Source organism: Falco cherrug, chromosome 4 (genome assembly GCF_023634085.1).
Source record: "Falco cherrug isolate bFalChe1 chromosome 4, bFalChe1.pri, whole genome shotgun sequence".
Classification (NCBI taxonomy): Eukaryota; Metazoa; Chordata; class Aves; order Falconiformes; family Falconidae; genus Falco; species Falco cherrug.
Genome location: NC_073700.1, coordinates 38,806,320 through 38,834,062, shown reverse-complemented (window position 1 = coordinate 38,834,062; position 27,743 = coordinate 38,806,320). Strand labels below are relative to the sequence as shown.

Genomic DNA, 27,743 nt, shown 5'->3' with positions numbered 1-27,743 from the left:
TCATGTCTTCTAGATGGGAACCCCTCCAGCTGATTAGAATTCATTTCAAACACAGACTCCTAATGCTATTTTAAGTATGAATGCCCAGCACTCCTCTAACCTGACCACCCCAGTGAAAGCAACACGTTAATCCATTGTTGAGAAGTCCAATTTAGATTTTTCATTTTGCTTCCAAATTCTGTAATTGAGACTTGTTCAGCAGAGCCTAAACGCTCTGTCCTGCAGCTCCTCGCTCTGCTCGTTACATCCATTCTAGCTCAAAGTGGCTGGAGCAAAACTTCAGCTGGTGACCTTGACTCACCTCAGCACAGGCCTGTCCTGCACCCCAAATCAGGCAGGTACACAAAAGGTTAAGTGTATGCAACTGTTTAATTAAAGGCTGTACCATGAATCAAATCACAGGGTAAGTAAAGACTTTATTAGCAACTTAAAGGTAGGAAGTGTCAGTATTTTAAACTTCACCACCGATGCCATTTTAATTTTTAAGTTAAGCATAAAACTAAAAGCCTTCACAGTTTAGCATTGTATTAGTCAATGAATGGAACTTTTTAATCTGTGGGGTAACCATCTATTATGTGGCTCAGTGGAATAACTGATAGCTGGTAAGTCACCATTATGTGTGATTTCCAGCACTTGGAAAAAAACCCAAGAGACATTTTATTTGTAGATTTTACTGACAGTAAGCCTTGAGCAAACTGGATCAAATTTCCAGTTTTCACAAGAAACAGGCTCTAGTGAAGAAGTTGCTGCCTAATCTTTCTTAACATGTTTCCCTGCACACCAATGCATGCATTCCTTCCTTCTCTACAAAGGGTTAGTTTCCAATTGCTCTACATCCAGGTCTCCTTTGACTTTCTGCCCTAATTCAATAACCTGTTCCCTCAGCCAGCCAGTTCCTACTCCCTACTTTCATTTCCCTCATCAGATTCCCAATCCTTCATCCCCGAGTCCACATACTCTGGATTTTCTGGCCAAGTCTTCCTTAAAATCACATTTTTATATGAGGAGTAGTTGTCTCAAATTTATTCTTTGTCAATCCAACTTTTTCCTCACTGTATTTTATTTACATTTTTCCTACAAGAAAAAATTTGGGGAGACTAGCTCCATGTTCACAACCCCACCTTCCAATCTCACTCAGCTGAGCAGCAATCCCAAAGATTTTCTGGTGTCCCCTGATCCTGGAACGAAGCACATCAAGCACTGCATGAGGATGGCCCAGGTCATAATGAACGGTGAGCACAGCACACTCAGCACCACAGGCACGGCTGCAAGGGCAAGCATACCCACTAGCCGTTTGGTTGCACAATAAACACCTGCCCGTGTCAGGAACGGAAGAATTAAGAAGCTCAACCATGTGCATGGCAAGATGAATCTTCAGAAAAATAACTGTTATGATAGAGCTATAAAACTAGGAAATATATCAACAGCTGTTTGCAAGCGTTAATAACTCAAACTGCAGTGGGCTCGGCAGGCAGCAAGAAGTACTTCCGAACAAAAACAGCCCTCCAACCCCAAAACATTTCAACTGAATTTCAAGTCATTACTTCAACGCACAGGAGTCACTGGCCTATTCAGAAGAAAAGCTTAATGCTTTAGCATGTACGAAATAACATTTGTGTTGCAGTTTCCCCCTACCCGCTCCCCCGAGGTATACATGGTATACACAGTAAGAACCATGTGGAACAGGAAGAATTTCAGCATATCCTGTAAGTCATGTTACTATCAACAATTACAAAAAAGACATTTCAAGACCGCTTAGAAAAAAAGCTATACAAAAGAAAGCTGGCACGGATGTTCCTTGCAAAGAATCTAAACACTAAAACAAGGAGTAAGATACCTGTAAAGAAACAGCTCCATGGCAATAAGCTAAAACCCACGACTTTCTGTAGCATAAAAATCCCCCAAGGAGTAGGAATAGATTGCTACAAAGAGCACATGCTTCCACCCTTCCCACGCACAGTGGTTCAAGCCACCATACTGCAACATTTCTGAAGTGCTGAACTGCAGAACTTTCTAATAGATCAGCACACTTTAAAGGAGCCGCTTGAAAGCTCAGCACAGATGCAACAGGACTTGAAATAATAATGGTAAAACAGGCTTGAGCACAGGAAGGAAGAGTCCAGGGCTCAAAGTCTCTAATGACCACCACGTGGTCATTCATTCTGTAAGGAAGGCAGCCTGACAAAAGTAATGAGGGTTACTACCCTCTTTTTTTTTTTTTTTTTTTTCCTTTCTAATGTTCTCCTCATATTCTGCCATATGCAGATCCCCTCCTCCCCCCAATTTAATAGATGCTATGATTATTTATTCCTAAGAGAGCCAACAATAATTTTTTCAAATCCTAAACTAACCTAGCTTAGGCTAGTTTTCACTTTATCAGGCACACTGTTTTCAAATGCACACATTACTGCAGATCCTTTCAGAAACGGTTTTGAATGCCTAAACAGGGGTTTTATATATCTAAATAAGTTGTAATACATCTTAGGTTATAATATTATTATATTAGGTTATAATATATCTAAACAAGTATTTTCAGTTAATCTTTTATCTTCAAACAAACCACAAGTGTTACTTGCATGTTACAAGCATGATTCAGAGACATAATCCAGAACAAAGAGCCTTGCACCCCAGCACACTAAACTGCAAATTTTCATTGTAACTACCATTGGATTATTGATTAACTGAATAGAAGATTTCATATTTGTCTCCCCCACATGCAACAAGAGAGCCAAGCTCTACGCTTATCCATAATAATTCTGTTGCATTCAAACAACATCCTATTTGATCCCATAACAAAATTATTTTTAAGGACTGTTTTTTTTCAAGTGCCTTCTTTTTTGATAAGACAAAAACAAACACTGCACAAACTACTTTTCCACAGCAGCTTGTATTGAAAAAAACCAATTCTGCTGTGCTAGATTTTGTTAGCACTTTGATAACAACTGTGTAATAAGGATGTTATGCACAAATGGACCATGTCACATTAAAAAGCAAAGCTTTCAACACATTTTTCAAAGGCCAAACATAACTAAACACTTGCAACAAATTACTGCTTTCAACACGCAAGACCTATCTTGTTTACCAAGGAGAAGTCTGGTAAAATGAAAACAAAATCCTTACCTCCAAATAGCTTATTTTTTTCAGTTTTGGAAGTTAAAAAGCCCTTCTGAAACCACAAGAGCATGCTCAATGGATAATTTGGATGGTCCTAACAGCCACTCCTCTGCCTTAATCTCACCTAACCTAATTGTTCTCAGTCCCCCAAGGTTTATTAGGGTTCCTCACTGCAGTCTCAGACTAAATGGAAATTACCAGAATGCCTCCAACACAATTCACATATACAAGCTTTTCAAGTCCTCCAGCTGTTTTCCACTTCTTAACCCCTATTTAAATATACCTAGCCATAACATTACTTAGACTTCTAGAACTGCTGCATCTATGCTGTAAAATGTTCTACCTTGGCATCTTTTCAAAGGGTTTGCTGAGAAGCAAACTTACCAATGTAAGCTCAGTATTTTCTGTTTCAAAGTGAGAGAGAAGAAATGCACTAGAAATGCCCCCGAGCATCAGTAACAGCTAAGCTATTCCAGCAACTGGCATGGGCAAAACCACTATGATTTACAGAACTTCAGCTTGCCTATACCAGCATTAAATACGCTTAATTGTTAAGACACCCAGACCAGATCTTTTTCTGCACAAGAATTTTTTTTGTTGCTACAAACGTTTTTTTATTATTCTTAATCACTAGCATGTTGTTTCTAGCAGCAAGAAAAATAATGAAGTAGCTTCTATCTTCCCCAAAACCCTACCTACATCCAAAACTGCACTGTAACTGGAATCTATTGACCTGCCTCAAAATAAAACAGCAGTTAGAAGTTACAACACCCTTTAAGAAAAAGACATGTGCTTGATATGAGATTTTCCCTTTTCATTTATTGTGTATTTAAGTAATAAATTGCATTCAGTGATCAGAAAGGAGAACTCATTAGTATATTCATCCTTATACAAGATTATTAAACAGCTATTGAGTTTGTTGGGACGCTGTCAAGGTTTATTTCTCACTGTATGTCACTTTATTTTAACAGTATTATTCCATTATGACAGCAGCAAAATGCCAACTTACGTTGTTGATTTCTTTTGTCACTGGCGTTTTTCAAAGGAAGGCACACAGGACAGTCGTGCCGAGTACAGTTCTTCCAGTGGGAGATGATTTGTCTTGAAGATGCACAATGAGCAACTATAACAAGGAAAAGCAACAGAATTAAGGTCACTCCTTGGTTAACTGGTTTTGAATTAACTCATTTTTTAGAGCAACTCTATTCTTTCTCCTTTACAAGCCATACTGTACATGTAACTAAACACAGCTAAATGCAATTAACATTTTTTGGGACCCACTAATGCTGCCATAAAAAATGAAGGAAACCAGTACAAAAATCTAAGACAAAGACACGGTGGCTATTACACTCTCTTTATACAAAAGAGATGAAAAAGACACTTGCAAGGCTGCATCGGTACTATCATGCTTCTAAAGGGCAAATATTGCATTCTGTTTTCTAAACTGACAACCGCAGACAGCTCAGAAATGGAAGCTGGCAAAGGTAATGAAAAAGGGAGCTGCTGTTTAATTAAAGAACCAGTTTTAGCACTCATTTGTGCCAGGTATAGGGATCTTCTTGTCAATAAGAGAAACACTGCTGACAAATATGCAAGAAACCTTACACAGCTTGTTTGCAAGAGTAGCTTCAGCAACATGCTCTCACCTTGACAGGCCTTCCCAGCTTGACAGTGTGTCATGTGGTTGAGGACATTTTTCATGGTTCGACAATGCGGGAGAGCACAGGCCCGCACCTCTCCGTTCGCTTGCTCACGCCTCTGACATTTGTGAGCATGAAGCAGCAAAACCAACTGCTGCTGGATCAGTTTGCGCTTCTCCGGGTCTGCTGTTGGTCCAGTTGCCATTGCCTGCGTCGGTACGATCCCCACTTGTTGCACTTGGGTTTGCATCTGGGACTGAGAGAACAGAGAGTTTAGCATTGCGTTTGCAAGTCTCAATTCTGATCTTAACCTTGTATAAAACTTGAGTAGCACAAGACTATTCACCAAGCATTCAGCTATGGCAGGCTACAAGGATTATTACACCAGTCTCTGCAGCATTCTCAAACATTTCAGTTCTAACCTTGGAACAGCAAAAATGTATTGAGCGGTTCCTCTGTTAAGACATTTACAAACAACAGTTTAAGTGACAAGCCATCCAAAATCCTCTGTTTATAAGACAGATCATCATTCCAACAGGAATGAGCTCTTGCCACACTTGGAGGTGGAATTCAAGTCTGTTTAGTATTACATTTTCATATTACAGGTTTTATACACTTCAACCCTAGCTTCTTGTCCCCAACAGAAAGAGGAATCCCGTGGGAGAAGACAGTCAAAATTATAAGACTGTAAATATTACAGTAAAAGGTAGAACTGATCTTCCGAGCACAAACTACCCTTCTCACAAGCGAGTGCCGATATTCCTTTCATAGAGAAAATTTCCAAGGTAGGATGTATACAATTTTCTCCCAGAAAGGGCTACCTAAATCTGGACTGCATTAAGTCCACTGAAGTGAACTAGAGTTAACTAGAGGGTGACGCTAGGCTGTATCAGCTTGTGAAATCCACCGTTTTATTTCCAGCATCCGTTCTCATGGACACACTTCTGTACCAGTGCCCGAGCCCTGCCTGATGGAGCTGCATACCCAGAGATCTCCAGTCTAAGATACAGCTCATAGCAGTGCAGAAGAGAAATTGCTTCCTTCACACACCGTTTCTTCAGCACAGATTTAGAAGCTTTTCTACTACCTTCTTGGACCTCTGAAGGACAACAAATACAGAAAAATGATTTTCAAAATTGAACACATCCACAGCCTGCAATGACTCCACTAGCGGGAGCAGATATGGCACTGCAGAAGTGCTTAAATCCCCATTAGTCCTGAACTAATCTCATGGACAAACATTGTCCCCAAGAATCACTTTGATTATGCCCTGTAAAAACAGGTTACCACAGAAAAGCTTGCCATCTTCCAAGCTACCTAAGGAAAATCAGCCATTAAACCCACTTATAAATAGAATATGGGAAGGACAGGATTATACCGGGGAGGTAACAGGAAATAGTTCAGTGCTGCGTACAGAACTACTGACCAAAGCCTGCTTACGACATTTAAGGAAAGTCACTCTTAAGTGACAGAATACACCACTTGTAGCCTGCTCTGCTTTTGACCTTTGAGAAGGACTCTCCAGAAAATTTCACAGCTTACAAAACAGAGCACATAACAGCAAAACCCCTCATTTTCTTAGGTCAACAGAAGATCCCATAGCACAAGCTCTCACTACTCCAGCAGCAAGCTTTGTCCTCAGCCTTGCCACCTGCACATCAGGTTTTAAAGAGCTAGCTTTTCTTCTGAAGAACGAAGCACACAAGATCAAGTACAAAACACAATGACTGGTGTTTGGAGGAGTGGGCACTCTGCCACTGATAATGATAATAGTGAGTTTTAAACAAAGAAGAATTGCTGCATCTGTGTGTCTTGAACTTTTAAGAAAAAGAGCAACAAAAGGAAAGAGCATGAAGGAAGCCCATCCACTTATGCTCCAGTGCATGCGGCTGAAATTAAGCCTTCCACTTCTGTGAACAAATCCACAAGAGCAGACAGGTTTTGCTGAAACAATTCTTGGGTCACAAATAGGAAACAATTAGTTCAGCCAATCTGCAGAAAAATACAGAGACCATGCCAAAGAAAATCTCATTGGAAGCAATGTTTTCATCCCAGTCAAAGAACTGTTTCCCATGCCAAAGTTCTCTTTTTATTACTACCCTACCAGTTAATAGACATGACTACAGCTGTATCAGCAAGGATGCCCTGACCCAAAAGCGTTTCTTGGAGATGGAGTAAGAGAAAAGCAGAATCAATACAGTATCAGTAGTTAGAAGAACAAGCAGCCTTGGTCCAGATGAGAGTGTCTGCAGGTAGACACAAAAAAAGAACTCCAAATATTGCCTAAGCTCTATAGAGTTATGTTGGTCACTATTTCAGCCTTGTAAAGTCCTAAACCTGCAAATATAATGATTGGTCTTTTCGCCATCTATCGTACTTTCAGAACTGACGACTGTTAGAGGAAGTTGATCTCTTCCCTGTTAGTTTGTCTTTTAAGAACAGCAGTCTGCAGGACCAGCTCGAAACTGGAGATATGCTAGTGCACTGCTGTCACCCCAAAGGTGCATAAATCCTCTATCAACCACAGAAATCATTCCACTCCAGAACGAGCGGGAGGCTTCACGTTGCTTGACCTGAATGAATAACAGATTTTCTTGATGAAGTAGGAAATTCAGATATTTCTTTCACCCACAATTAAAATAAATGCTTCAATGGTCAGATAAATGAGGTTAAAAAAAAAAAATAGTTTTGCTTCTCTTGCTACCTTGTCAAGCTTCACCATAAAAAGAACAAACAGATCAGGGGTTGAAAGTCTACTAAAACTTCTGACACAGGTGGTGGCTTCGGTAACCAGTTTTCTAGAAACAGAGTAATACAACATTTCTTAGTGCACAGCAGCTATTAATACAATTTAAAATTATGGAAACTACACGATCACACAGGAAGATAGTTCTAACCTGTCTCTATTCCAAAGGATGAAAACTTCCTGTGCTTCTGGGCAGCACAGATGTGCCAGTATCTCCTGTTCTGGGACCTGGATGGACGCAAAGTCCCCCGACTGTTTTACTTTACTGAGATGACCAGCAATCCTCTATGTTTTGACATGTTTATATTCAAAAACCACTCGAAGTTGCCTGTCAAGTTCAAACACAATGCACCTTTTCTTATAAAAGCAGGCACCAATTTCAGTACCACTGGTGATCTTTCAACAGGTAAACAACCTGATACAGAACTCTGTGTCATCCTAGCTTCCATATACCATTATGTTTTTAAAATACAATTCCTCTTCTGTATTATCTTTTTATTTCCATGTTCCTTCCTTCTCCCTGATAGAAGAATACCACTTTCTGGAATCACTGTATTAGAACAAATCTTACATTCAAAACCTGTCTTTCAGTTCTTTAAAACAAGTTTGTAGTCATACAGCGGGCCTTGGTGAGATAATTAAGAATCCACTGCCACAAAAGATGACTATTTTGATACAGCTTGTTTTACAGACCTTCCCTCACCCTAACCAGAAGACAGGCAGCACTTTGTACTTGGAGTTTCTCAGTCTGTTGACATTTTGGACTAGAAAAGGGATGCTATTTACCAGTGACAAGAGATTTTTATGGACACACCCAGTCAGTCAATTAACACTTTAAAAAAAGCAACCCTTGCAGTATCTGCAGAGAGCAAGGCTGCATCCCACCTTCACTCATGCATGAGTACATAAGGTGAAATACACACAAACTTCTCTAGTTCTCCTTCAATCACAGGCTTAAAGCATAATCTTTCAGAGAGGGGACAGTGGGCATAAAGTGGATATACGCATGAAGTTTAAATCTCGAAGAACACTTCTAATTAGCTACACTTCCATCTGAATTAAGTATTCACAGTGTGATCAACTCCAATCATGTAGCCTGCACATTTGCATTAAGAATAAAAGAAGCCTTTCCTGCAAATGGGAATTGCAGAAATGCTCTGGTAAGTGTTGAACCTGCTTTGAACAGCCCAGGAAGCGCTGCTCTGTCAAAACTGCAATGAGAGCTTGAGCAGCAGCTCTCCAATGGCATCAGGGAAGGAGGCTCACAGCATAGTCACTTAACGAACCCAGCCTTTCTCCAGTGACTACCAGAGCTTCACTGTGAAAGCGACACAGAACCATTTTACACCTCTTGCAATTCACTCTGATATTCTCCATGTGGATGGTGGTTTCTCTGGTTCTACCAGTTACTTCGAACAGGCATTGTCTGAACAGCCTGGTCCTATCCAAACAGGAAGAATCCTTCTGAAGCCAGGAATGTGAAGGTCTGCTTTGGCTCCAGAGGTTGGAGGCTTATGCACACAGAGAACAGGCTGACACGAGCCAAAGTACTACAAGCGAAGTGCTTGCATTTGTGCCCCATAACACCACTGCAGTGCTGCATTTTCTCATCCAAGGAGCAGGAGGAATCAGAATCTGAGTCTGTACGGTGGGCAGAAGACCTAAGAGGGGAGGGAAAAGGCTTCCTGAACTGGACACAGCCTCAGAAGTTGGTCATGCTCTCTTGGAGGGAGACCGACTCAAGTGGCTAGAAATTATTCTAGCCTGTTAGCAGCACCAATCTGAGAGCTTGCACTGCAGCTAGCAAATGAGAAGAGGCAGGGGTTATACTCAGCTCCTGCATACAAAGCCAACACGATGCACAGGTCTTAACATGAAGAATATGTTCAGAGCCCAGCATTTCAAAGCTTTGGCATTGACATTGCTATAGGCAGAGTTTTCATGTCAAGAGCGAATAGGAGTATTTTCATCTTCCAACCTTCCCTTACCACTATCGAGTATAACTTCCACCTCTGAAGGTGGTATTGGGGAGTGAGCTTTGCAAGCCCATGACAACCACAAAAGGGGAGAAGGCTCCTACAGCCATACCATAGAAGAAACCTGAACAGTTGCCCCTAGAGAGCACCCTCAGTGCACTTGGCTTTTAATTACTAAAGGCCTCAACATTATGCAGTTGACTGCTGGGAATCAAGGCTGGGGCAGCATCTTTCACTAGGATACACTTTTGGTGTTCTATCTCCTGTTTCTGAGTGAAGAACCAGCAAATGCCAGGAAACACACATTGAGGAAGTGTTTCAAAGTAACAAAAAAAAAAAAAAAAAAAAAAAAAGAGACAAAACTTGATACAGGAACCTGTAGACAAAGTTCAACTCTCACAGACAGAAAACTATCTGAACCAAATACTAAGAGATGCTTATATAGGATTTACTGAAGGATAGAACAGGCTGAGGAATGATCAACATTAAAAATCACAAATAGAAAACTGGTGGATAGGAGACAAATGAGAAGTCTGTAAGTGAAGGAAAGCCATGCTGTCAGAGTGCTGGCTATGGAGTACTTCATCTCAACTGCTGGAAGAGGGTAAGAAATGGCAATGGATGTTCTCCACCATGTATTTGTATAGATTTGTATAGGGGATGAGAGTGCCACATGAGCCAGAGCGCTGGGGAAACAGCACGTCACCTTTTCCAGTTTTTGCCAGCCTGGCACCATGTTTATGGATGGTGCAGAAACTAAAATGTTCCACCATTCAAAGCAATACACATTCCTAGGATAAACTCCTGCACTAACACAGAACAGAGATGCCTACTCCGCTCCTGACAAAACACCGTAGTTTCTCTGGCACAGAACACAATTTGTTTCCAGGTTACTAAGATCTCCTCTAGAAGACCATGGCTAAGCAACACTGAGAAGAGCTTTTCCCAGCCATTCGCTAGGCTGCTGATCCATTTCAAATCAGGTAGGATTTTCTTGAGGAAGGGAAGGAGTGAGCATGCCTGTGAAAGAGAAACTTCCAGAGTACAGCCATGGGAAGGTGAGCACAGCAAACAGTGAGCAGCCAGCAGACACACAGCATGCCTCTGGGACAACAGCCACAGACCTTCCCCACAGTGAAAGCGAAGACTAACTTTGTTGCAAGAGAGGAAAAAAATCACTGAAAGGTTAAGAAAGCAAGCCTTCCTCGCTGTAAGGACATGATAGTTAGAGGTTTTTCATAAAGCCTTTTATTTCTGGCCTCTAGAATAAAATATAATTTGTCTATTTTAAGTAGCTACAGTTCTACTTGTTTTAATTAAACCTGGCCTCCCAGTTTAAAAGCTTTTTTCCTCTCTCTAGAAGGTCCACAGCAAGGCACACCTAAGGCATGCTCACCCCCTAGTCACTGTTTTCCTCTCTTCTGACCAAAATCTCTTAATAAAGAAATCCAAAGAACATGAAAAGAAACAGAGCAAAGAAGGAAGCATGCTACAGAGAACTCCAGATGTAGTTTAGTAAGAGATCGGGGGAAAAAACCACAAGAGTAGATGTACCACCAATTCTAAGTCAAGAGAACTGCGGAGAAACAATTTCCTTCACTTCCAAAAAGTAGTATTCTCTCAACTCCATCTGCTGGTCATAAGGGTAACTGTGAAACCAAGCTGGTGTCTGGAAGCCAAACTTCACACATTGTACTCTTAACCCATGCAGAAATACTAGATCTACTGGCGTGTCCATGAAGAAACCATCCATCACCACCCTTGGAACATGCAGCACTGTAGACAGCATAAAGCTTCAAGTTTGATGGGAAAGTCTAACAGGGTTCCCCCCCTACTGACAGCACATCCCAGAGTCTGGGCACTCCAAAACCAAGAGGTTCCTGGCTCCCACACAGGCTGCACACTGTGCTGAGTGCCAAAGTGCAGAGCATGGCTCACTTCCACAGTCCAGAGAGTTTGCATGATCTCACCGCAGCAGAGCACTGCCAATCTGCATCGAACAATTTAAATGACACTGAATCTCAGTAGTGTGTCACCAAAGCTTCCAACAATGTCAGAAGTAATCTCTTGCTTTTGGAAACAAGTAATTTACTCCAAGATTTCAAGCTACCCATTCTGTAAGGAAAACTGACTGTATTCTGCAACAGTCACAGAAAGCAATGGCTAATATGTTGTTTGTATCCACAATTAAGAAAATAAAACAAAAAAAATCAATCCATCCAACTGGCACTGAAAATTAATACCTTAATGCTGACCTTTTAATCATTTTAATACCATAAGGTTTGTTACTTCTTTCCTAATTAAAGAGATTAAACTGAATGGGCTTCTCAGGGTCTAGTGTAAGGTCATGCTTGGAACAAGGGCTGGAACATGCAATGAACACTTTATTTGGGAGGCAGCGGGGGAAGAGAGAGTGTGTTGTTCTTAGGAGAGAGGCAGCCTGAACTTGGATTTAAAAAAAAAAAAAAATAAAAAAATCCACTGCTGCAGCAGAAGATTATCCTGGCTGCCAGTGGGAGGGTTATGCCTGGCAGTGGGAATACTCCTGGTCAGTGGTTGGGACAGGGGTGCCACACAAAATGATGCTTAGAATAATGTGGATTAAGAAACATACTCTTGCTTTACCTTTGCAGCATACACACAAGGTTACAGAGAAAGGCAAAACATGAAAAGGATTATTTTAAAAATGTCTTGCTTGTAAGGACCAAGGGGTCTTAAGACAACAGCTACACCTTTCTATTTCCTCTTCTTTTATTTAGATATTCTTAGTGGTAACTAAGATGTTTAATGTCATGCTGGAATTTGCTTTCCTGCCGCAGACATGCCACACAACCCATGTTTTCATTCACATGGTTTGTCTCTCACATAGAATAGTACTTTCGGGGCCCTTTAAGATAAGGATAGTACAGAGGGCTGGTTTAGCAAGATAATTGGCTCCAATCATCTCACAAAAAACCCTGGAGGTCTTCTTAAAAAGATGCAGTTGGTCTTTCACTTGCTGTAGTAGATAGGAGTCTGAACCTATCCTCCACAGGTTCATTTCTGGTAGACTCTAACATAATGCTACACCCTTTTCCGCTTCAGTCCTGCCTCCTTCAGGAAACAGGACAGACCGTGTCTCCAGCAGACCACGCACAAGGCCAAATGCATTAAATCAAACCGCCACCTCTAGGGTCCTAAAGCGTCACAGGACACAGCAAATGGTGAAGGGATTGCAGCAAGAAAGCGTGGCGTAATAGTTCAAACACTGCAACTCTGCTCTGGGGAGCTGCCTCTGTCAAAGCAACTTTTCACAAGTGCCATTTGGGTCATGTCTTAGTTGCCCAATGTGAGATACAGATACCACTGCCATGAGTTATGGGAGCAGACATCTAACTGATGTGAATGTTATTTTACCCTTAGATACTGTCTTCACATATGAAATGAGGAAGGCTTTAGCAAGCCAGAGCCTACAAACCTCAAGTTCGGAGTCAGCAGATTCTTCCCATCTTACTCTTTGTGCCTCTCAGCCTCATGTTTAAAACTGGGGCAACACATCCTTCTCTCAGAGAGACACTGTGAAAATTAACTCATTCAAAGTATATGGCTGCTGCAGTGATGACTGCCACAGAAAAGACCGTTTGGAAAAGACTGGCAGAGTGAACTCTATTACTATGTACAGTCAACAAGGCCCACAGCTATACACTGAGCAGCAAAAAGAGAACAAAATGTTGACTGTATGCACTTTCAGAGGGCACTGTTCATATTGTATGCTGAATAAAGCAAAGTCCCTGTGGAAGGAATAGTATATGGCCATATATGTACTATTACCAAATAACTACACTGCCTTACCCACTGCTGCCAAGTAAAGGTTAAAAATTTAACAAGTCTGACATTTCCTTTTAAATTCTTCGTTTTGCAATAAAAATGTTTAGATGGAAACTTCAGTTTTTAAAATGAAAGTTCCACCCACATCAGGACCGCAATAAAACTCTAACCACCACCTGATCCATAAGCAGGGCTGAGACCTTTTGGCTCAACAGTACAGACGTCTATTGGCTGAAACTGCTATTACTCTCTGTATTGAGGGAGGAAAAGATTTATTGGATATACAAAGCTTCTGACACCTGAGAAACAAAAAGATGGTTCTGATTGTCCCCTCAGAACATAACTGATATTTTTGAAACTGTAAAGAAACCACAGTTGATAGTACTGAAAACATAAGTTTCCCTTACTTTCCTCTGTCTCTTGCACAAGATGGAGGAAAGGAAACAAAGTTTTTTCTTTTACTTTCTCCCTTACCACTAGACTATAGTCTTGATGACAAATGCCTTTTTTATTCCACCTGCATACCTGCCATTACATCCTATACTAGTAAGCAATACATTAAGATTTGGGCTTCCCAAAATGTGACATTTGAAAGAGCAAAAAATTAGGCTTCAAAATCATCCAGTCCCTCAGATAAATACAGGACTTTGGCAGACTGCAGGTTCTCTGCAGAATCAGGGCAATATTTCATTTGCTTTACACCTGATCCAAACAAAGTATTTTAAAAACAAAATTAGAATAGTCACGCAGCAAACTGTCTTTTACAAATATTCTACATGAGTGCAAGTGGTATTCTGTACATGGTCTTAATCCCAATCACCAGCTCCTTTTCATAATCTTAAGCAGTAAATGACAGATGATAATAAACAAAGATTTCACAGTGTAACTAAAAGAAATGTAGGAAATGATCCTCTAAAATCAGGAGAAAAGAGGAAGTTTATTACATTCTGTTCCCTCTCATATACAGCCTTATTTGTGACAGGCAGGTAGCAAACTCACTGATGGAAGGGCCAGCACTGCTTCTGCCAAAAAATAGCTGGTTTTCTAGTTAAATTAAAAAATAAGCAATTTGCATCTTATGGAAGGTTTTGCAAGTTTCTATAGTAACTGCTATCATGTATAAGAATATAAAATGCAACAAGCTAGAGTTTCCATAGAAACAACACAAGCAGTTTGATTAATACGCTGACATACTGAGACAAATAGGAATATTTAATTTTACTTCATAAAGAAAACTCTAGTAAACAGAATACTACAAACTTGAGCAAGGTATCCTAATAAGAACTATTCTCATAGGCTTGTGAGCTGCAGATCATGCAGAATATAAACTAAGAAGCATGTGTGTGTTACCACATTAGATTCAAAGGATATGAAAGATACTACTTAGTTTCAGGAAGCTGATTATGTACCCAACACGTGCTAATTGATTTAGGAATTTAAACCTACAAACAGCACTTACAGAAGACATTTACATCTGGTTTGGGACTAAATGTTCCAGACAAAATGAGAGGATACAATGCAATTTTTATAACAAAACACTGTGATTGTTTAGAAAGTTAAATTACTGTACAAAAACGTACACAAACTTTCTACATGCACTGCAGAGTGGTAGAGGAACCATGGGGCAACTCTGATGTTTAAATCACCACGGAAAAGTCGTCCCACAATGCTGAAGCTGTATCACCCAACAATTTAGAATGCACTATATCAAGACATAACGAACAAGGGAAAAGGCAGGTGCAACTCACCATATTTGGCACACTGGTGACTGGAGTACTCTTAATGTCGGCAGGAAAGGGAGACAAACTATTCGCCATGCCTGGCTTGTTTGGTAACTGAGGATTCACTCCTGTAGCTCCCATCTGCTGCCCTCCAGTTTGACTGAAAGGCTGCCCAAAGGGACTAGTGTTACCTGTCATTCCCATCTGGAAAAGAATGAATGAAATTATAATAATTTCCTTGATTCCAAAGGGACATTAAAAAAAAACAAAACATATGTCAAATATCCATCTTTGCATTCACTGAGACCAAACTCCAGTTTAAGTTGCTCAATACTAAATTCTTACAGCTTTAATAAAATCTAATTTTTCAAAAAATACTTTACAAATTTAGACAGCTGTGTGCGTCTCGAGTCTTGCAATTCAACTTACAAAATCACTGTGCAAATGCAAAGAAGAAAACAAGATTATCCTAGCCAATCTGCACTGACAGAAATTACTTTTGCCAACACTGCAAAAACTTCTGAAAACCAAACAAAACTCAAATCCTGCAACACTTTGTGCATTCTGTACACAAAGCACGATTTTGTACATAGACTAGATGGGAAAGGAGCAGAATATATAGAGGTATCTAGCAAATGCTTACCTACTTATGTTTTGGTACTTGAGGGAAAATGTCTGAACAAAAGGACACCCATCTAAGGCTGACAGCCTTGACAAATTACACCCCCACAACTCCTTAAGAATAGCAAGCAGAAAGACAACTCCCCCTGAATGAGTAAAGAGAACACTGTCCAGCCAAAGAGCCGTTTCACCTGAAGAACAGTCTTCCCAAGAGAAGTGGTGAAATCTCTTACTTGAGCCAGTTAATATGACACTGGACAAGAGGTCCTGAAAAGATGTTTTAGCAGGTATTCACTTCTTTCAAAGAGGATGACAAAAACTAGGACCTCCCTTCCCCCCTCCAAATAAAGAGGAAATAAAAGTCGACAGATCATGTTTGTGCTCCCCCTTGCCCTGCACTGGGAGGATTTCTAGATGACTTTATCACCTGTCAGAACATCTTAAATATAAATCCAACCCCTAAGCGAGTCTTTATCTGAAATATTAAATCCTATTTTCCCCTTCCTTTGACCTTTCCAGCCTTTCCTTACACAACGCACTGGTTTTCCACGGTCCTGGTCTTTTAACTTCCTTTACCGGCAGGGATTCAGGAGGACTATTCCTGTCACTGGAAGAGCGACGGCGCATGTTGGCTTATCTGTCTAACAGCCTCATAATAAGGAATTGCTCAGTGGTTGCTTTTTCATGCTTACAGGAATCAGACTGAACAACCAGTTGATGAAGCACTGGTTAAGAGCAGTAAATTATGTTGGAGCAGAGTCCAACAAACACAATTTTACTGCGCCTCCTTGTCAGTGTACTTTGTACGCTCCGGTTTCAGACAGCTGGCCCAGCCGCACTAGAAGTAGCTTTACGTTAGGAAATAACTGCTTTAAACTGCATCCTGCAGAGCGACTGTTGCCAGATTCAGGCCTTTCTCCACTGTACGAAATGCTGTACCTTTCCAGAAGAATCTGACCCACTACATATACATTAGAAAAGGAAAAAAGCTGTTCCTTGGCAAGGTAAGAGGTTATCACATATGTGCTGTGTTCCAGAGTAAAGATGAGTAGTTCAAATAGTGTATAAGACCACCCCCAACCCCGATTACTTAGCAGCATCAAAAACTTAGTAGTAAAGACTGCTTTTAAAGAGAAGTGGTATTGGCTACTATCACAATGCACAAATATCAAGAGTTTCATTTTCTGTATTTCTGTGTTTGCTTGGTAGGATTGTACGTTCAAAGAAATCAGTTTTTTTAAATTACTGTTTATTACAACATGGATTCTTGCAGCTTTCCTCTGAAGAATCAATAGTGACGTATTTAATAAACTTACACACTCATCTTAACCTGCTGTTTCAGACAAGGTATGAGAAAGGATCACATGATACCTACAGCTATTCATTAATGTTACCGTTTATCAGATTAGCAGTGAAGAACATTTCTGAAACTAGAAGTGAGATTCTGAGAAAGTAGCTTTTATATATATATATATATATATATATATAACTAAAACCTTTCAGAGGCCAGAAATAGAAACAGCAGCCATTTGGCTGTTATTCAGTTTCCCATTGTGTCTAAAGCCCCAACTACAAACTTCACTTGTCTGCAGAAGGACTCGGCCCTTTAGTCTTCTTTGAACTTGCTTACAGGTTTGGTGGAGTTGTTTTTTTAAAAAACTGAATAATATATTGACTATTCTGGCAACCACCGCTATGCTGCAAGCCCCTACAGCCACCATGGCCTCTGTGAAAGCCCAGTGGTGAGCCCAAACTGGGGGAGAGGAATGCTGCGTACACATAAACCCATTTCCCCTATTTCCATGGCCCAACTTGGGCCACCCCAGCCCGCAGGAGATGGCGCCAAGACCTTCCCAGACCTGGCAGCTTTCGGCTGGAGCACACAGAGCCACCGAGGAGGAAATGGAAAGGACTCAATGCAGACGACCCAAGTTGCCCAACACGGATGTGCTAAGCTTGCTTAGCCTAATGTTAAAAGCCTCTGGCAGAATCTTAAACACAGCTGAACTTTCAAAAAGCAGGCAAGAGATTTTCTTAGACAGTGAGGATGCTAAGCAAATTTTACACCAAATTTAAGTTCTTGCTCCAAAAGAAACAGAGAGGTGTTGTCATCTCACTTCATTATCAGGAAAGATTAATTTTTTTGTATTAAAGGAATAACGTTTGAAAATAGATATTAAGGAAAAATACCACAAATATTTTAGTCTCAAAAGACAACAGAAAATTTCATTTTAAGTTTGTTAAAATTCTAAATCACTAGAACATCCCCAAAGCACCAAGGAACTGCAGTCCTAACAGGTGCCACACAATCAATTTATCATATTTTAATATTTCCTTTTCAATAGATCTTATTATGAAACATACCACAATTCAGTACAACAGCAAAGCAACCTTTCAAGTCTTCCAAACCAAGTGCTTAAAGTGATGAGGGTAATTTCTCCTTTTCTAGGTGGTCATTAAATAATAGATACTTCATTGAAATTTGAAGAAACACCTTGCTGTTCTTTGAAACCAAGCTGGAAGCAAAGTAGCTTCCATTTGACACCTATTTTTTTTAAACCTGCTCTCTGCCACATGGTACTTCAATGTCTAAAGCTGTGCTTTAGTAAGTGAAAGGAACCCAAGGCTAAAGAGTTACACCAGTTTACAACTTAAAAAAAGCTGACAGTTTGATAACATTGTAAAACATTAGACATGCCCTTTAACCTACACTTCATTTTTGTAAATTCCTGACACTGAAACAAACTGCCAAAGACTTTTTTTGTTTAAGTCCGTCTGTTTTAAAAAAAGAAGTCTGAATAGGTGGAAAGACTTTATCTTTCTTACATGGCAATCCCTGAAGTAAATATGAAGACAAAAATCAGGAGGGACCATATGCAAGACGAGTTTATTAAAGCTCATAGATATACATAGTTTCAGGGGTTTTTAAACTCCCTTTGGCCTCAGAGGAGTTAATCTTATTAACAGGACTGTGATTTCCAGAGAGAGTAGGAGAAGCGCGCAACACAACGCAAGAACTGCTGTAATGAACTCTTATCTATTTTATAACAGTTTTCAACCCAGGCTGGGATTGACAATGAGGAGTTTTAGCAGGAGAACAACCTACTGCCAAACAGCGTTAAGATCAACAGCGTTTCAGAGCTGATCGGTGACGTGAGGAGCAGCTCGGCATTTATTCACCACCTCCAGCAAATGCAGGCAGGCAGGGACCCCAGCAAAGCAAACCACTGTCTGCTCCTCACCAGTGGGAAAGCAACGAATAGGAGGTGGAAGAAAAGGGAGAATCAGGCAGATCCCCTGCATGTCAAACACTGAAAGACGTCCAAATGCATATGGCACTAACTGGCATTTCCTAGTTAATTATCTGAACACTGAGATTAGGTGACCTTCAGCAAAACTTTATCTAAACCACTGCTAATTGAGATCTCAAGAAACAACTGGCAAATATAATCGGATGATTGAGCCTATAACATAGTAAAGATTTTACACTGCTTATTCATTCTGCAAACTGAAACCAGTGGCTCTGAAGCAAACAAGTCAGAAGGCTCAAATGCTGTGGGGCTCCTGCCTCTTCCCCCAGGTTTTTTCTTATGTGAAATGAGGGGGCAGCGAGGGGAGGCAGGTATTCAGAAGACCTTTGTTTTTATATTTCTGAAAAAGAACTCTGATCCCAAATTAGGTAGTTCAGGGGAAGATTACTAGGTAATTACAAGTCATCAAAGATGATAAACTAGCAAGAACATGGGAGTTAGCAACCTGGTAAGAATGGCTGCTTTTACGCGTGATGCTGAGCCATCACAAAGACTTGTATTTTTGCTTAAAGTTTGTTAAATTTACTTTCCTGAAAGGAACAAAAGCGAAAAGCAATCCAGTGTGAGTTGTTTCTTTTTCCACCTGCAATGCATGGGCATGGATGTCTATCGCAGGGCTACTCAAGCTGCAATGGCAGCATGGCAGCCAGTGCATTTCCATTACAACAAAAACAGAAAGCTTCTCTCTGAAAGCCTGGGTTATGTTCACCCTGATTTGTTCTAAGCCTAAGGATGTTCCCTCCCCTGTTGCCTTCTCTTCCTCTCCAGCAGTTCATCCAACTGTCAGTGAATCTCCTCTCTCTACCTGATGCAATCACCATTTTCTGCAGGCCATGTTCTCTGCACTCCATCCCAGGGTGGCTCCTTTCATCCCACCTCAACCCCTGGCAACTCCCAGTTTTATACTCGTGTTTCTGTGTTACAGCTTTGTGCAACTCTTGCTTCTTGTCTGGTTCCTTGTGGTCACAGCTGCAATGACTTCTGATGGAGTAAAGCAGACTTTTTCACACGAGGTGTTTTCTATGCAGCTGTTCCATCAATTGCAGTGGGGGAGATGCAGGGGTGCTATAAACCACCCCAGCCCGGAACAGCAAGTCAAGGCTAGAAGTGCCTGAAGTAGTAACATGATTAATGCAAAACACCACCTTAAACACATTATTTCCACTCTAAAGCAGTTCTTTTCAGAAATATGATAATGCTGCTCTCCTTTAATGGAAAAGATGCATTTAATTTAATAATTCTGCTATCCCAGAAAGACAAGCAGATTCTGTTCCCCTTTTTATCACTATGGCAACTCTCTCAGATACTGGAATCTATTACTGAGTGTGGAGAGGAGACTGGGTATTTCACTCTACTCTCACAATCCAAGGAACGTACAAAGTTCTTAAAACCTTTCTTTAGCTGACTTGGACTACATAAGACATCCCACACTGTAATGTTTCAAGCACCAGGTGTGGGAGATACTTCTCTTTGGTTTGCTTTTTAGTTCTTTTCAGAGCAGAACAGCAATTCCATTTCCTCTAGCTGCTAGACTTTCATAGACGTTATAGATCAAGTCTGTGACCAAATCTACATACCTCATCTGATGGTGCAACTCAGAGTTGATTTGACAGAAATGAGAAGTTTGCTGATCTAATTTAAAAGATACCTTAGGAGCAGACTGGATCTTCATACTATGTCATTTCCTCTATTTTTAAAGCTTACTCTTCTCCTCCCTCCCTTCTGTATCACTGTTGACATACCACAGTACTTCTTCCCCTGGCCCAGCATCAAGGAGCTACTCCTCTCTACACGAAGTGTCTAGGCCATAAATAAATTCTGTCCTTTCCTCCTACTCTTAAGTTTTTACTAACTGTCCCTTCACCTCTACCACTAGAGCCAGTCCTCTCATTCAAGCAGTCAGAGTTACTTCATTACAACACATTCCTCTGAGGCTCCTAGGACATGCAACTAATAAAACATGCTGCAAAAACCATTCACTGTTACAAGCACGTAATTTCCTATTCACAATCCTTTTTTTTATCTTCCTCTCCAATATGCGGTCATAAACCACAGAACTGTACACAGTTCTGCTTCTTGCTACACATTTTTCTTTGGGAAACTGCTCTCTGTTACCCCAACCCACCTTTCACACCAGGGTTTCCAAACTTAAAAGGTCTGGCAGGACAGACTGAGTTCACTATCAGTCTTCCTACAAGAAAGCAAGCATCCTCACTTGCAGGTACATGCCAAGGAGCAGCACCTACCCCTGACAACACTGCTAGTTTTGTATCTTGCACCACCACCGCCTACATAAAAAAAAAAAAATTCGGAGCATTAACTTTAATTGGTTGATCCAGACAGAATAGTCTGAAAGAAAAAACAAAGTAACCCCCAAAACCCTTATCTCTAAGTTAAAAGTTGACTTTCATTAACTTTTGAAGCACTGGCCCTTCTGTACAAGAATAGAAGAAGGTTATTCTGGCCAAGTATTTAGAAAAAACCAACCCAAAACAATACCACCAAATGTGGACTAGCTTGACAGCAGAAAAAATACTGAAAGGTTGATATGAGAATCAAAGAACTCAAAGCAGCATGGCTTCAGTGGAAAATAAGCCTGGCTGAAGTAATCTGATTATGATCCAATCCTGTAAACTAAAAATAGTTATCGTTGATATTCAGTTCAGTACCTACTAGATTTTTAACTAGGAAACAGTCCTACAAAGAAAGGAAGCAAGCTAGACAAGCCTGGCTGGGCTTTGAAAGCTGTGAATCTGCACAGCACTTGAACAACAGATCTGAGCTCTTAATGACAACAGGAGGTATGAAAAGAATACTCTGTAAGTGTAAAGTAACATCTTTATGTGTTTGGCTTGATGTGAATGCTATTGCAGTGATGATGACCATGCTGTTTTAGTTCTTGTTGAGCAATACATAAAAATCACAGGATTCAGAGAGGCCACAAGAACTATTCAAAGGACTGAAAGGCATGGGTACAACATACAGTCTAATTGCAATCTAATAGCCTAATCTATTTAGCTTACTATTTAAGCTTATTAATTCAATTATCTTATTATGGCAAGGACTGAAGTGATCCTAAACAACCGATTTGGGGAACAGAAAGGTGACAACACAAATGTTTAGCAAACTTATTTAGCAAAGATTATCAACAGCTAAGAGCTGAAGCTCTATAGCTTCAAAGCAAAAGTTAGAAAAAAAATGTAAGTGACCAAATACCACTGAAATTCTCAAGATTATATTAATCTTTTATCTAAATGGTGTTTCTACTTATCAAAGGAATTAACTCACCAGAGCCACAAGGCCTATAATCAAAGGTATCACGTCTGACTTTGTATCACTGTCATTTTTACATGCCTAATTCTTTATAAAATGGAATCTAATAGTAGAAAGCATATTACAAGTTCCTTTTGCTTGCCTAAAGACAATACAGAAAGGTGAGAAGAAAAAGTTATCTCAGGAATATCAAATAATCAAAAATTATCTAAGACCTTGACCAAGCTGCCAAGTCCATTAACCAAACCCAGAGACAAGTATCAAAGTCCAGGAAAGCAGAGGTGCAGTACAAAAGCCAAAATCTGCATCAAACTATCGTATCCTCCTTTGCATCACAGAACTGTATTAGACTGAGCATGACTAAGTGCAACTTCAAATGATTGCTCTTCCAATGACACAGGCTCAGAGACACAGTGGACTGCAAGATGGAATTTCATACACTCACTCATTCCAGCAGCAATTAAGTTGCTTCTTCAGACTGACATTGATTGCAGGATCACAAAACCAGTTACGCTGTTAGCTAGCTTCCTTATCCTAAGGAAACTGGGCTTAATGAACAGTGCTGTGACAATCAGTGTCCCCTCTCCTGCCCCATCCTCAAATCAGATTTTCTCTAATCACTTTGGAAATCATTGGGCAATTTGACCCATTTGTTAAAGGTCTTACAGATAATTAAGTTCCTAATATTGCCGAATAGAGAGATGGACAAGTAGATTATGAACTCAGATCAACATCTCCATGAAGAAAAGGGACAAAGACCTCTGCTATTACCCACAGCATCTAGCAGCAGGCAGTGTACCCAAGGCTCTCAATGACCCATCATTATTGCCAGTTTTGTCCTGTCAGCACCTCAGAAAGATTACCTGAGGACATGGGAGGGAGCTGAAAGCATGATAGGAAATTGTTTAGAAGACCCTTGGGGAGGGGTGCTGTGAAGAACTACAACCTCTGTAGTGGCAGCGTAAGGATACACAGCTGATCTACTGGTTATGCTACTCTCAAATCTATTTCAGCAACAGAAAACCAGGAAGGTCAGAGCCTTCCACCAAACTGTTCTCAGACCTCTGAATCTGACAAAATAGTTATAGGAGGAAGACAGAAAGACAGCCTTTTAGCAAGCCACCACTGTCCTTATATTATTCTGGACTTAATCCATGGTACAAAAACTAAAATCAATTTAACTGTAAGCCCCAGATTAATAATTTAAATTATTTCAGAGAACAGAACATGCATGTCATAATTAAGGAAAGAGAGAGAGAGCAGAGGCATCCTAGATATGATTTGTCTTGATAAAAGGCCTGATCACCACAAACTAACAGTAGCACTAAAGAGTTGCATATGTGAGAGCTTGCCTGTTCAACAGTATAAATAGCTCTAGTAAGACATCTTTGTCATGTACTATTGCTTTCTTCTAAATCCCTTGGATCTGCAAGGAAGGATGTTCCCCGTACTTCCTCCTGTTCTGTCACTGAAACAACCCATGCTAAATGCTGAGGAGACACTAACTAGTTTCCCCTTTCAAAAGCTACCTATAAACTATGATTCAGTTTTATGAATGCCTGAACTGTAACTTTAGGGTCATACCATCATCAACAGCCCTAGGTTGACCGAGCAGCTGTGAATAAATAACCCTTCTAGAGCCATTGCTACTCAGCATCTCACATGATTCATCCCAAACCCCCTATTACGTCACCGATATGTTGGAGACACTTTTCTCCTCCCTCCCTCCCTGTCTGGCATGAAATGGAAATTCTGCACTTCCCACTCTGACCCACAGATCCAAGAAGTATCCCTTGGGTTTGGTGCGAACAGAATGACTGGGTATACAGAAATGGTATACTTGTCCTGCCTCCAAGCTATCGCTGGCTGTCGGAAGTCACTACAGGACAGGGACGATTCAGAAGTTCTGTATTTGCTGCCACCAATCCATGCAATCACATGCAACCTTTCCTTTCCTCTTTTATGGGCCTCTCCAAAACCAGTCACTTCTTACTCCATTATTGGACTAAGCCTTCGAGTACCTTGTCATCAAGTTACTACACCTACTTCAAATCTGGGCTTTCAACACTCAACTTGGTTAAAAAGCTCAGCATTTTGTCCCCGTTCTCTCTTCCCATCCACTGAAATGGTTTTGCTACTAAGAAGTGCATCACCTTGCCTGATTTAAATAATTTTAACTTTCTTCCTTTCAATCTTTCTTATCTTTCTCTCAAGACAAGGAAACCAAGTAGTCAGGTACCTCAGATGTTCAGAAATTATAAATTAAAGTATACAAAGTACTGTGAATCCAAGGGTAGATCTTCTCTAAGTAACAGAGGAACATCAGAAATTCAGACAGATAGACAATTCAGCTGCTGCTAATACTGTTAGTAAGCAACAGTGGAAGAGGACAGAACTGCTTTCAAAAGGCTTATTTCTGCTTTCCAGAGTGGTAACTCAATGAGAGACAAGAGACCTATGCTTTGCCATCTACTCCGCTTCACCACCAGTTCCCAGATGAGTTTAACACGTAGAAGTTCCAGAGCTACTACGATTTGGCATCAGCCACCTGGAGTTAATCCCTCCTCAGTCCCTGTGTGCTATTGCCACAACTCCGATCAGCCGCTTTGCTTGCGCACTCAGTACAAAAGAGCAGCTTTGCAGCCAGGCACACACAGAGACCTTTGCACTTTGGACTCTTATCTCCCCCTGGTACGAAACACAAACCCCTAACACGAAGCAAGGTCCACCTAACCAATTATGGCTCTCGGAAATGTAAAAGATAGGTCCATTAGGAATTTATGTTAATTTGTGAAGCGGGAAAGACAGGCTTTCTTTACTATGTTGGCATCATCTTGTATCTGTTTACTGACAAAAATAAAGTCTCTACTAATTACTATTTTATCCTATAGTAACATGTTCCAAAAGAAAGTCACCATGGTGCTTCGAATCTATATGCCAGAGGGACAGATGGGGAAGCAAGGAAAAGATTAATCATTTTATGGCACAAAGCCAGTGGCATTACCAAAAAAAAAAAAAAAAAAAAAAAAAAAAGCAGCAAATTCCATTTCAGTGCAAGAATGGTGGCAATCCCATTATCTCGGCCGAGGTGAGAGCTCCTCACCTAAACCAATCTGCAGATTTGGCAGTTTGACAAAAATACTATTAAAAAAACAAAAACAAAACCACTCACTTTTAAAATCCGTGAGTAATGAGAACGCCCTAAAAAAAAAAGTAACATTTCAAGAATTGGTTTGGGGAATTAAATCATCATCTGGCTAGCAGCATTCAGAGGAAGCCTACCTTGTGCTCAGAGTCTCCACTCTCCTACCTCTTTAAGCTAATTGCTATAACAAAAGCCTACTGCCACAGATTCATGAAGCATTTAAGAGTTTTTTGCTCTTCAGTAGTAAACCAGCTTAAAGAAAAGTAATCAAATGTCCCGGAATGATTGTGATTTACTTTATCCTCTATTACAGGATAAAAGATTCGGTAAAGCTAGAAATAAAATTTTAGAAATTCCACTGAGAGTGAAGCCAGGTGTTTTATTACCACTTGTAGTAAGATTTGAAATTCTCTTCCAAGCATTTCACAGAGGTCAAAGACAAATTTAAGTATTCCAAGGCAACAAGACCACTTAAAATATGTACAAACGTTTTCACACAATTATTGAAATCCAGAAGACAGATTTTTGTGGGAAACCACTCTATAAATGACTGGATATACAGAGAATGAAATCTTCTAATACACTTCACTAGAAATCAACCTTTGCAGAAAAAAAAAAAAAAAATATTCATATGCCTGCATTTTATATATGCTTTAATAAAGAAAGTGTCTCCAAAATTCTGCACAAGCCTGAGTGCTAATACAATGGAATATACTACAGGAAGAATCAAAGTAATTTCTGCACTGAACATCACTGTTGTACTTACAAAGCAAAAACAAAGCTCAGAAGGCTTACTTTGTAATGTGTCACCTCTGCAAATAAAAACTTCAAAGCTCTAATGGATAATTAGCCACAATTGATCAATGTATCCAATTGCTTCAAGAGCTTTTTTGAGTGCCAAGCAGAAAAAGTGGCTTTCTTCAGATAAACAAGAACTATTCTTACTACAGAAGAATAGAGAGTTAACCATAACCGCAAAAATAACTAAAGATGTTTCAAAGGTTTGTTTCATCAAGGAAATATAGCTTGGACCCAAACAGTAATTCATCAACACTTAAAAATAGGATTTTGGAAGACTGATATTCAGTTGCAATACACCTCTACAGACACTTGATTTTATATTCACAGGGCAAAACCTTTATGAGTTACTTCCAGAAGAAGCATCAGAGTGTACTAGAACACATTTATAGTCACATCAAACCCAAATTTTGTAACACAGGATCTCAACTCAAATATCCCTGTCCTCCTTGATTTCTATACTTCATCATCATCAAGCTAAATGCAAGTTTCTAAACCAACAGAAAATCTCAACACAAAGTCCATGCTTCTTCCTTTATTTTCTGTATCACAGATACACAGATACAGCCTTTTGAAACGTACCCAACAGGCCACAAAAGAACTTACAGATGTGTCTGCCAGCACCTCAGCAGTTCTGAAGTTCCAATAGTTTTGGCTGGAGACAGCAAAGTAAAAGGAGAACAAGTCATGCTCCAAAAATTTAGTACTATAAAGAATAAACTGTTTTGGTAAGAAACACAGTAACACTAGAGATTCCCATTTATCTCCCAGAAGCTGGCCAAAGAGACATTACCAGGCTGTCTGTGCGATAGGATATTCTACAGAGGTGGGGGAAAAAGGCAATAGTAGCTCTATAGAGCAACAGCAACAAGAAAGGTATCTCAAAAATACGATGAAAAGAGGTATTCTGTTTCCCTTCTTTACAGTATGTACTCTCCTTGACAGACATTAATCCTAAAGGAAAGGTGGAGCCACTGAAGGGAAGAGACTGTGATTCTAAAAGAAGAAATTATTCTATTTCAATCCAGAACTGAGGGTGAAGGGGAAATCAAATAGACAAGAAACAAATTTACACTACAGGTTACATTAAATATGTGAAAATAGAAAAAAAAAAAAAATCAATATAGCTTGCTCAAAACAACCACTTAGCACAAATATCATAGCTTGACATTAACAGTAACTAAGAAGAAACATAACTATAAATAATTTACACTGCTGAAGTAATTTTTAAGTAACTGTAAGAGTCAAATATGTTTATTTTGAAACACCACACCGACTTCAACAGCTACCTTGAAATCTCCCGTCATTCTGTAGAAACATGCTCTCCTTAAAGATTTAACAATTCATGTGAAGCTACCAAGAGACTTCTCACCAGGTTTTTAAACACAGCAAGATCTGATGGCCATTTTCATTCTTAAAATTGAACAGTGTGACCAGACCAGGCCTGCAGACACACGCTTCTCACTGACAGCAGCCTGCACACAGTACTATCCAGAAAAGTTATTTCAACCCAAAATGCCCAATATCACACCAAGGAAGCAAACAAAGCTCACTCCAAGGGTGAAATCCCTCCTATCTTCGACTCACGGTG

At 40.1% G+C, this 27,743-nt stretch overlaps 1 protein-coding gene across 5 annotated transcripts in view; it reads right to left on the bottom strand.

Annotated features, from left to right (window-relative positions):
• CREBBP (CREB binding protein) overlaps nucleotides 1-27,743 on the bottom strand; it is a 97,388-nt gene that overhangs the window by 45,561 nt on the left and 24,084 nt on the right. For all 5 annotated transcript variants that reach the window (XM_055710337.1, XM_055710338.1, XM_055710336.1 and 2 more), the window contains 3 exons: nucleotides 15,032-15,208; nucleotides 4,761-5,010; nucleotides 4,124-4,237 (listed from right to left, as the gene is read on the bottom strand). In XM_055710337.1, the coding sequence (XP_055566312.1) occupies nucleotides 4,124-4,237; nucleotides 4,761-5,010; nucleotides 15,032-15,208 (541 nt within the window). The remainder of the gene's footprint in view (nucleotides 1-4,123; nucleotides 4,238-4,760; nucleotides 5,011-15,031; nucleotides 15,209-27,743) is intronic.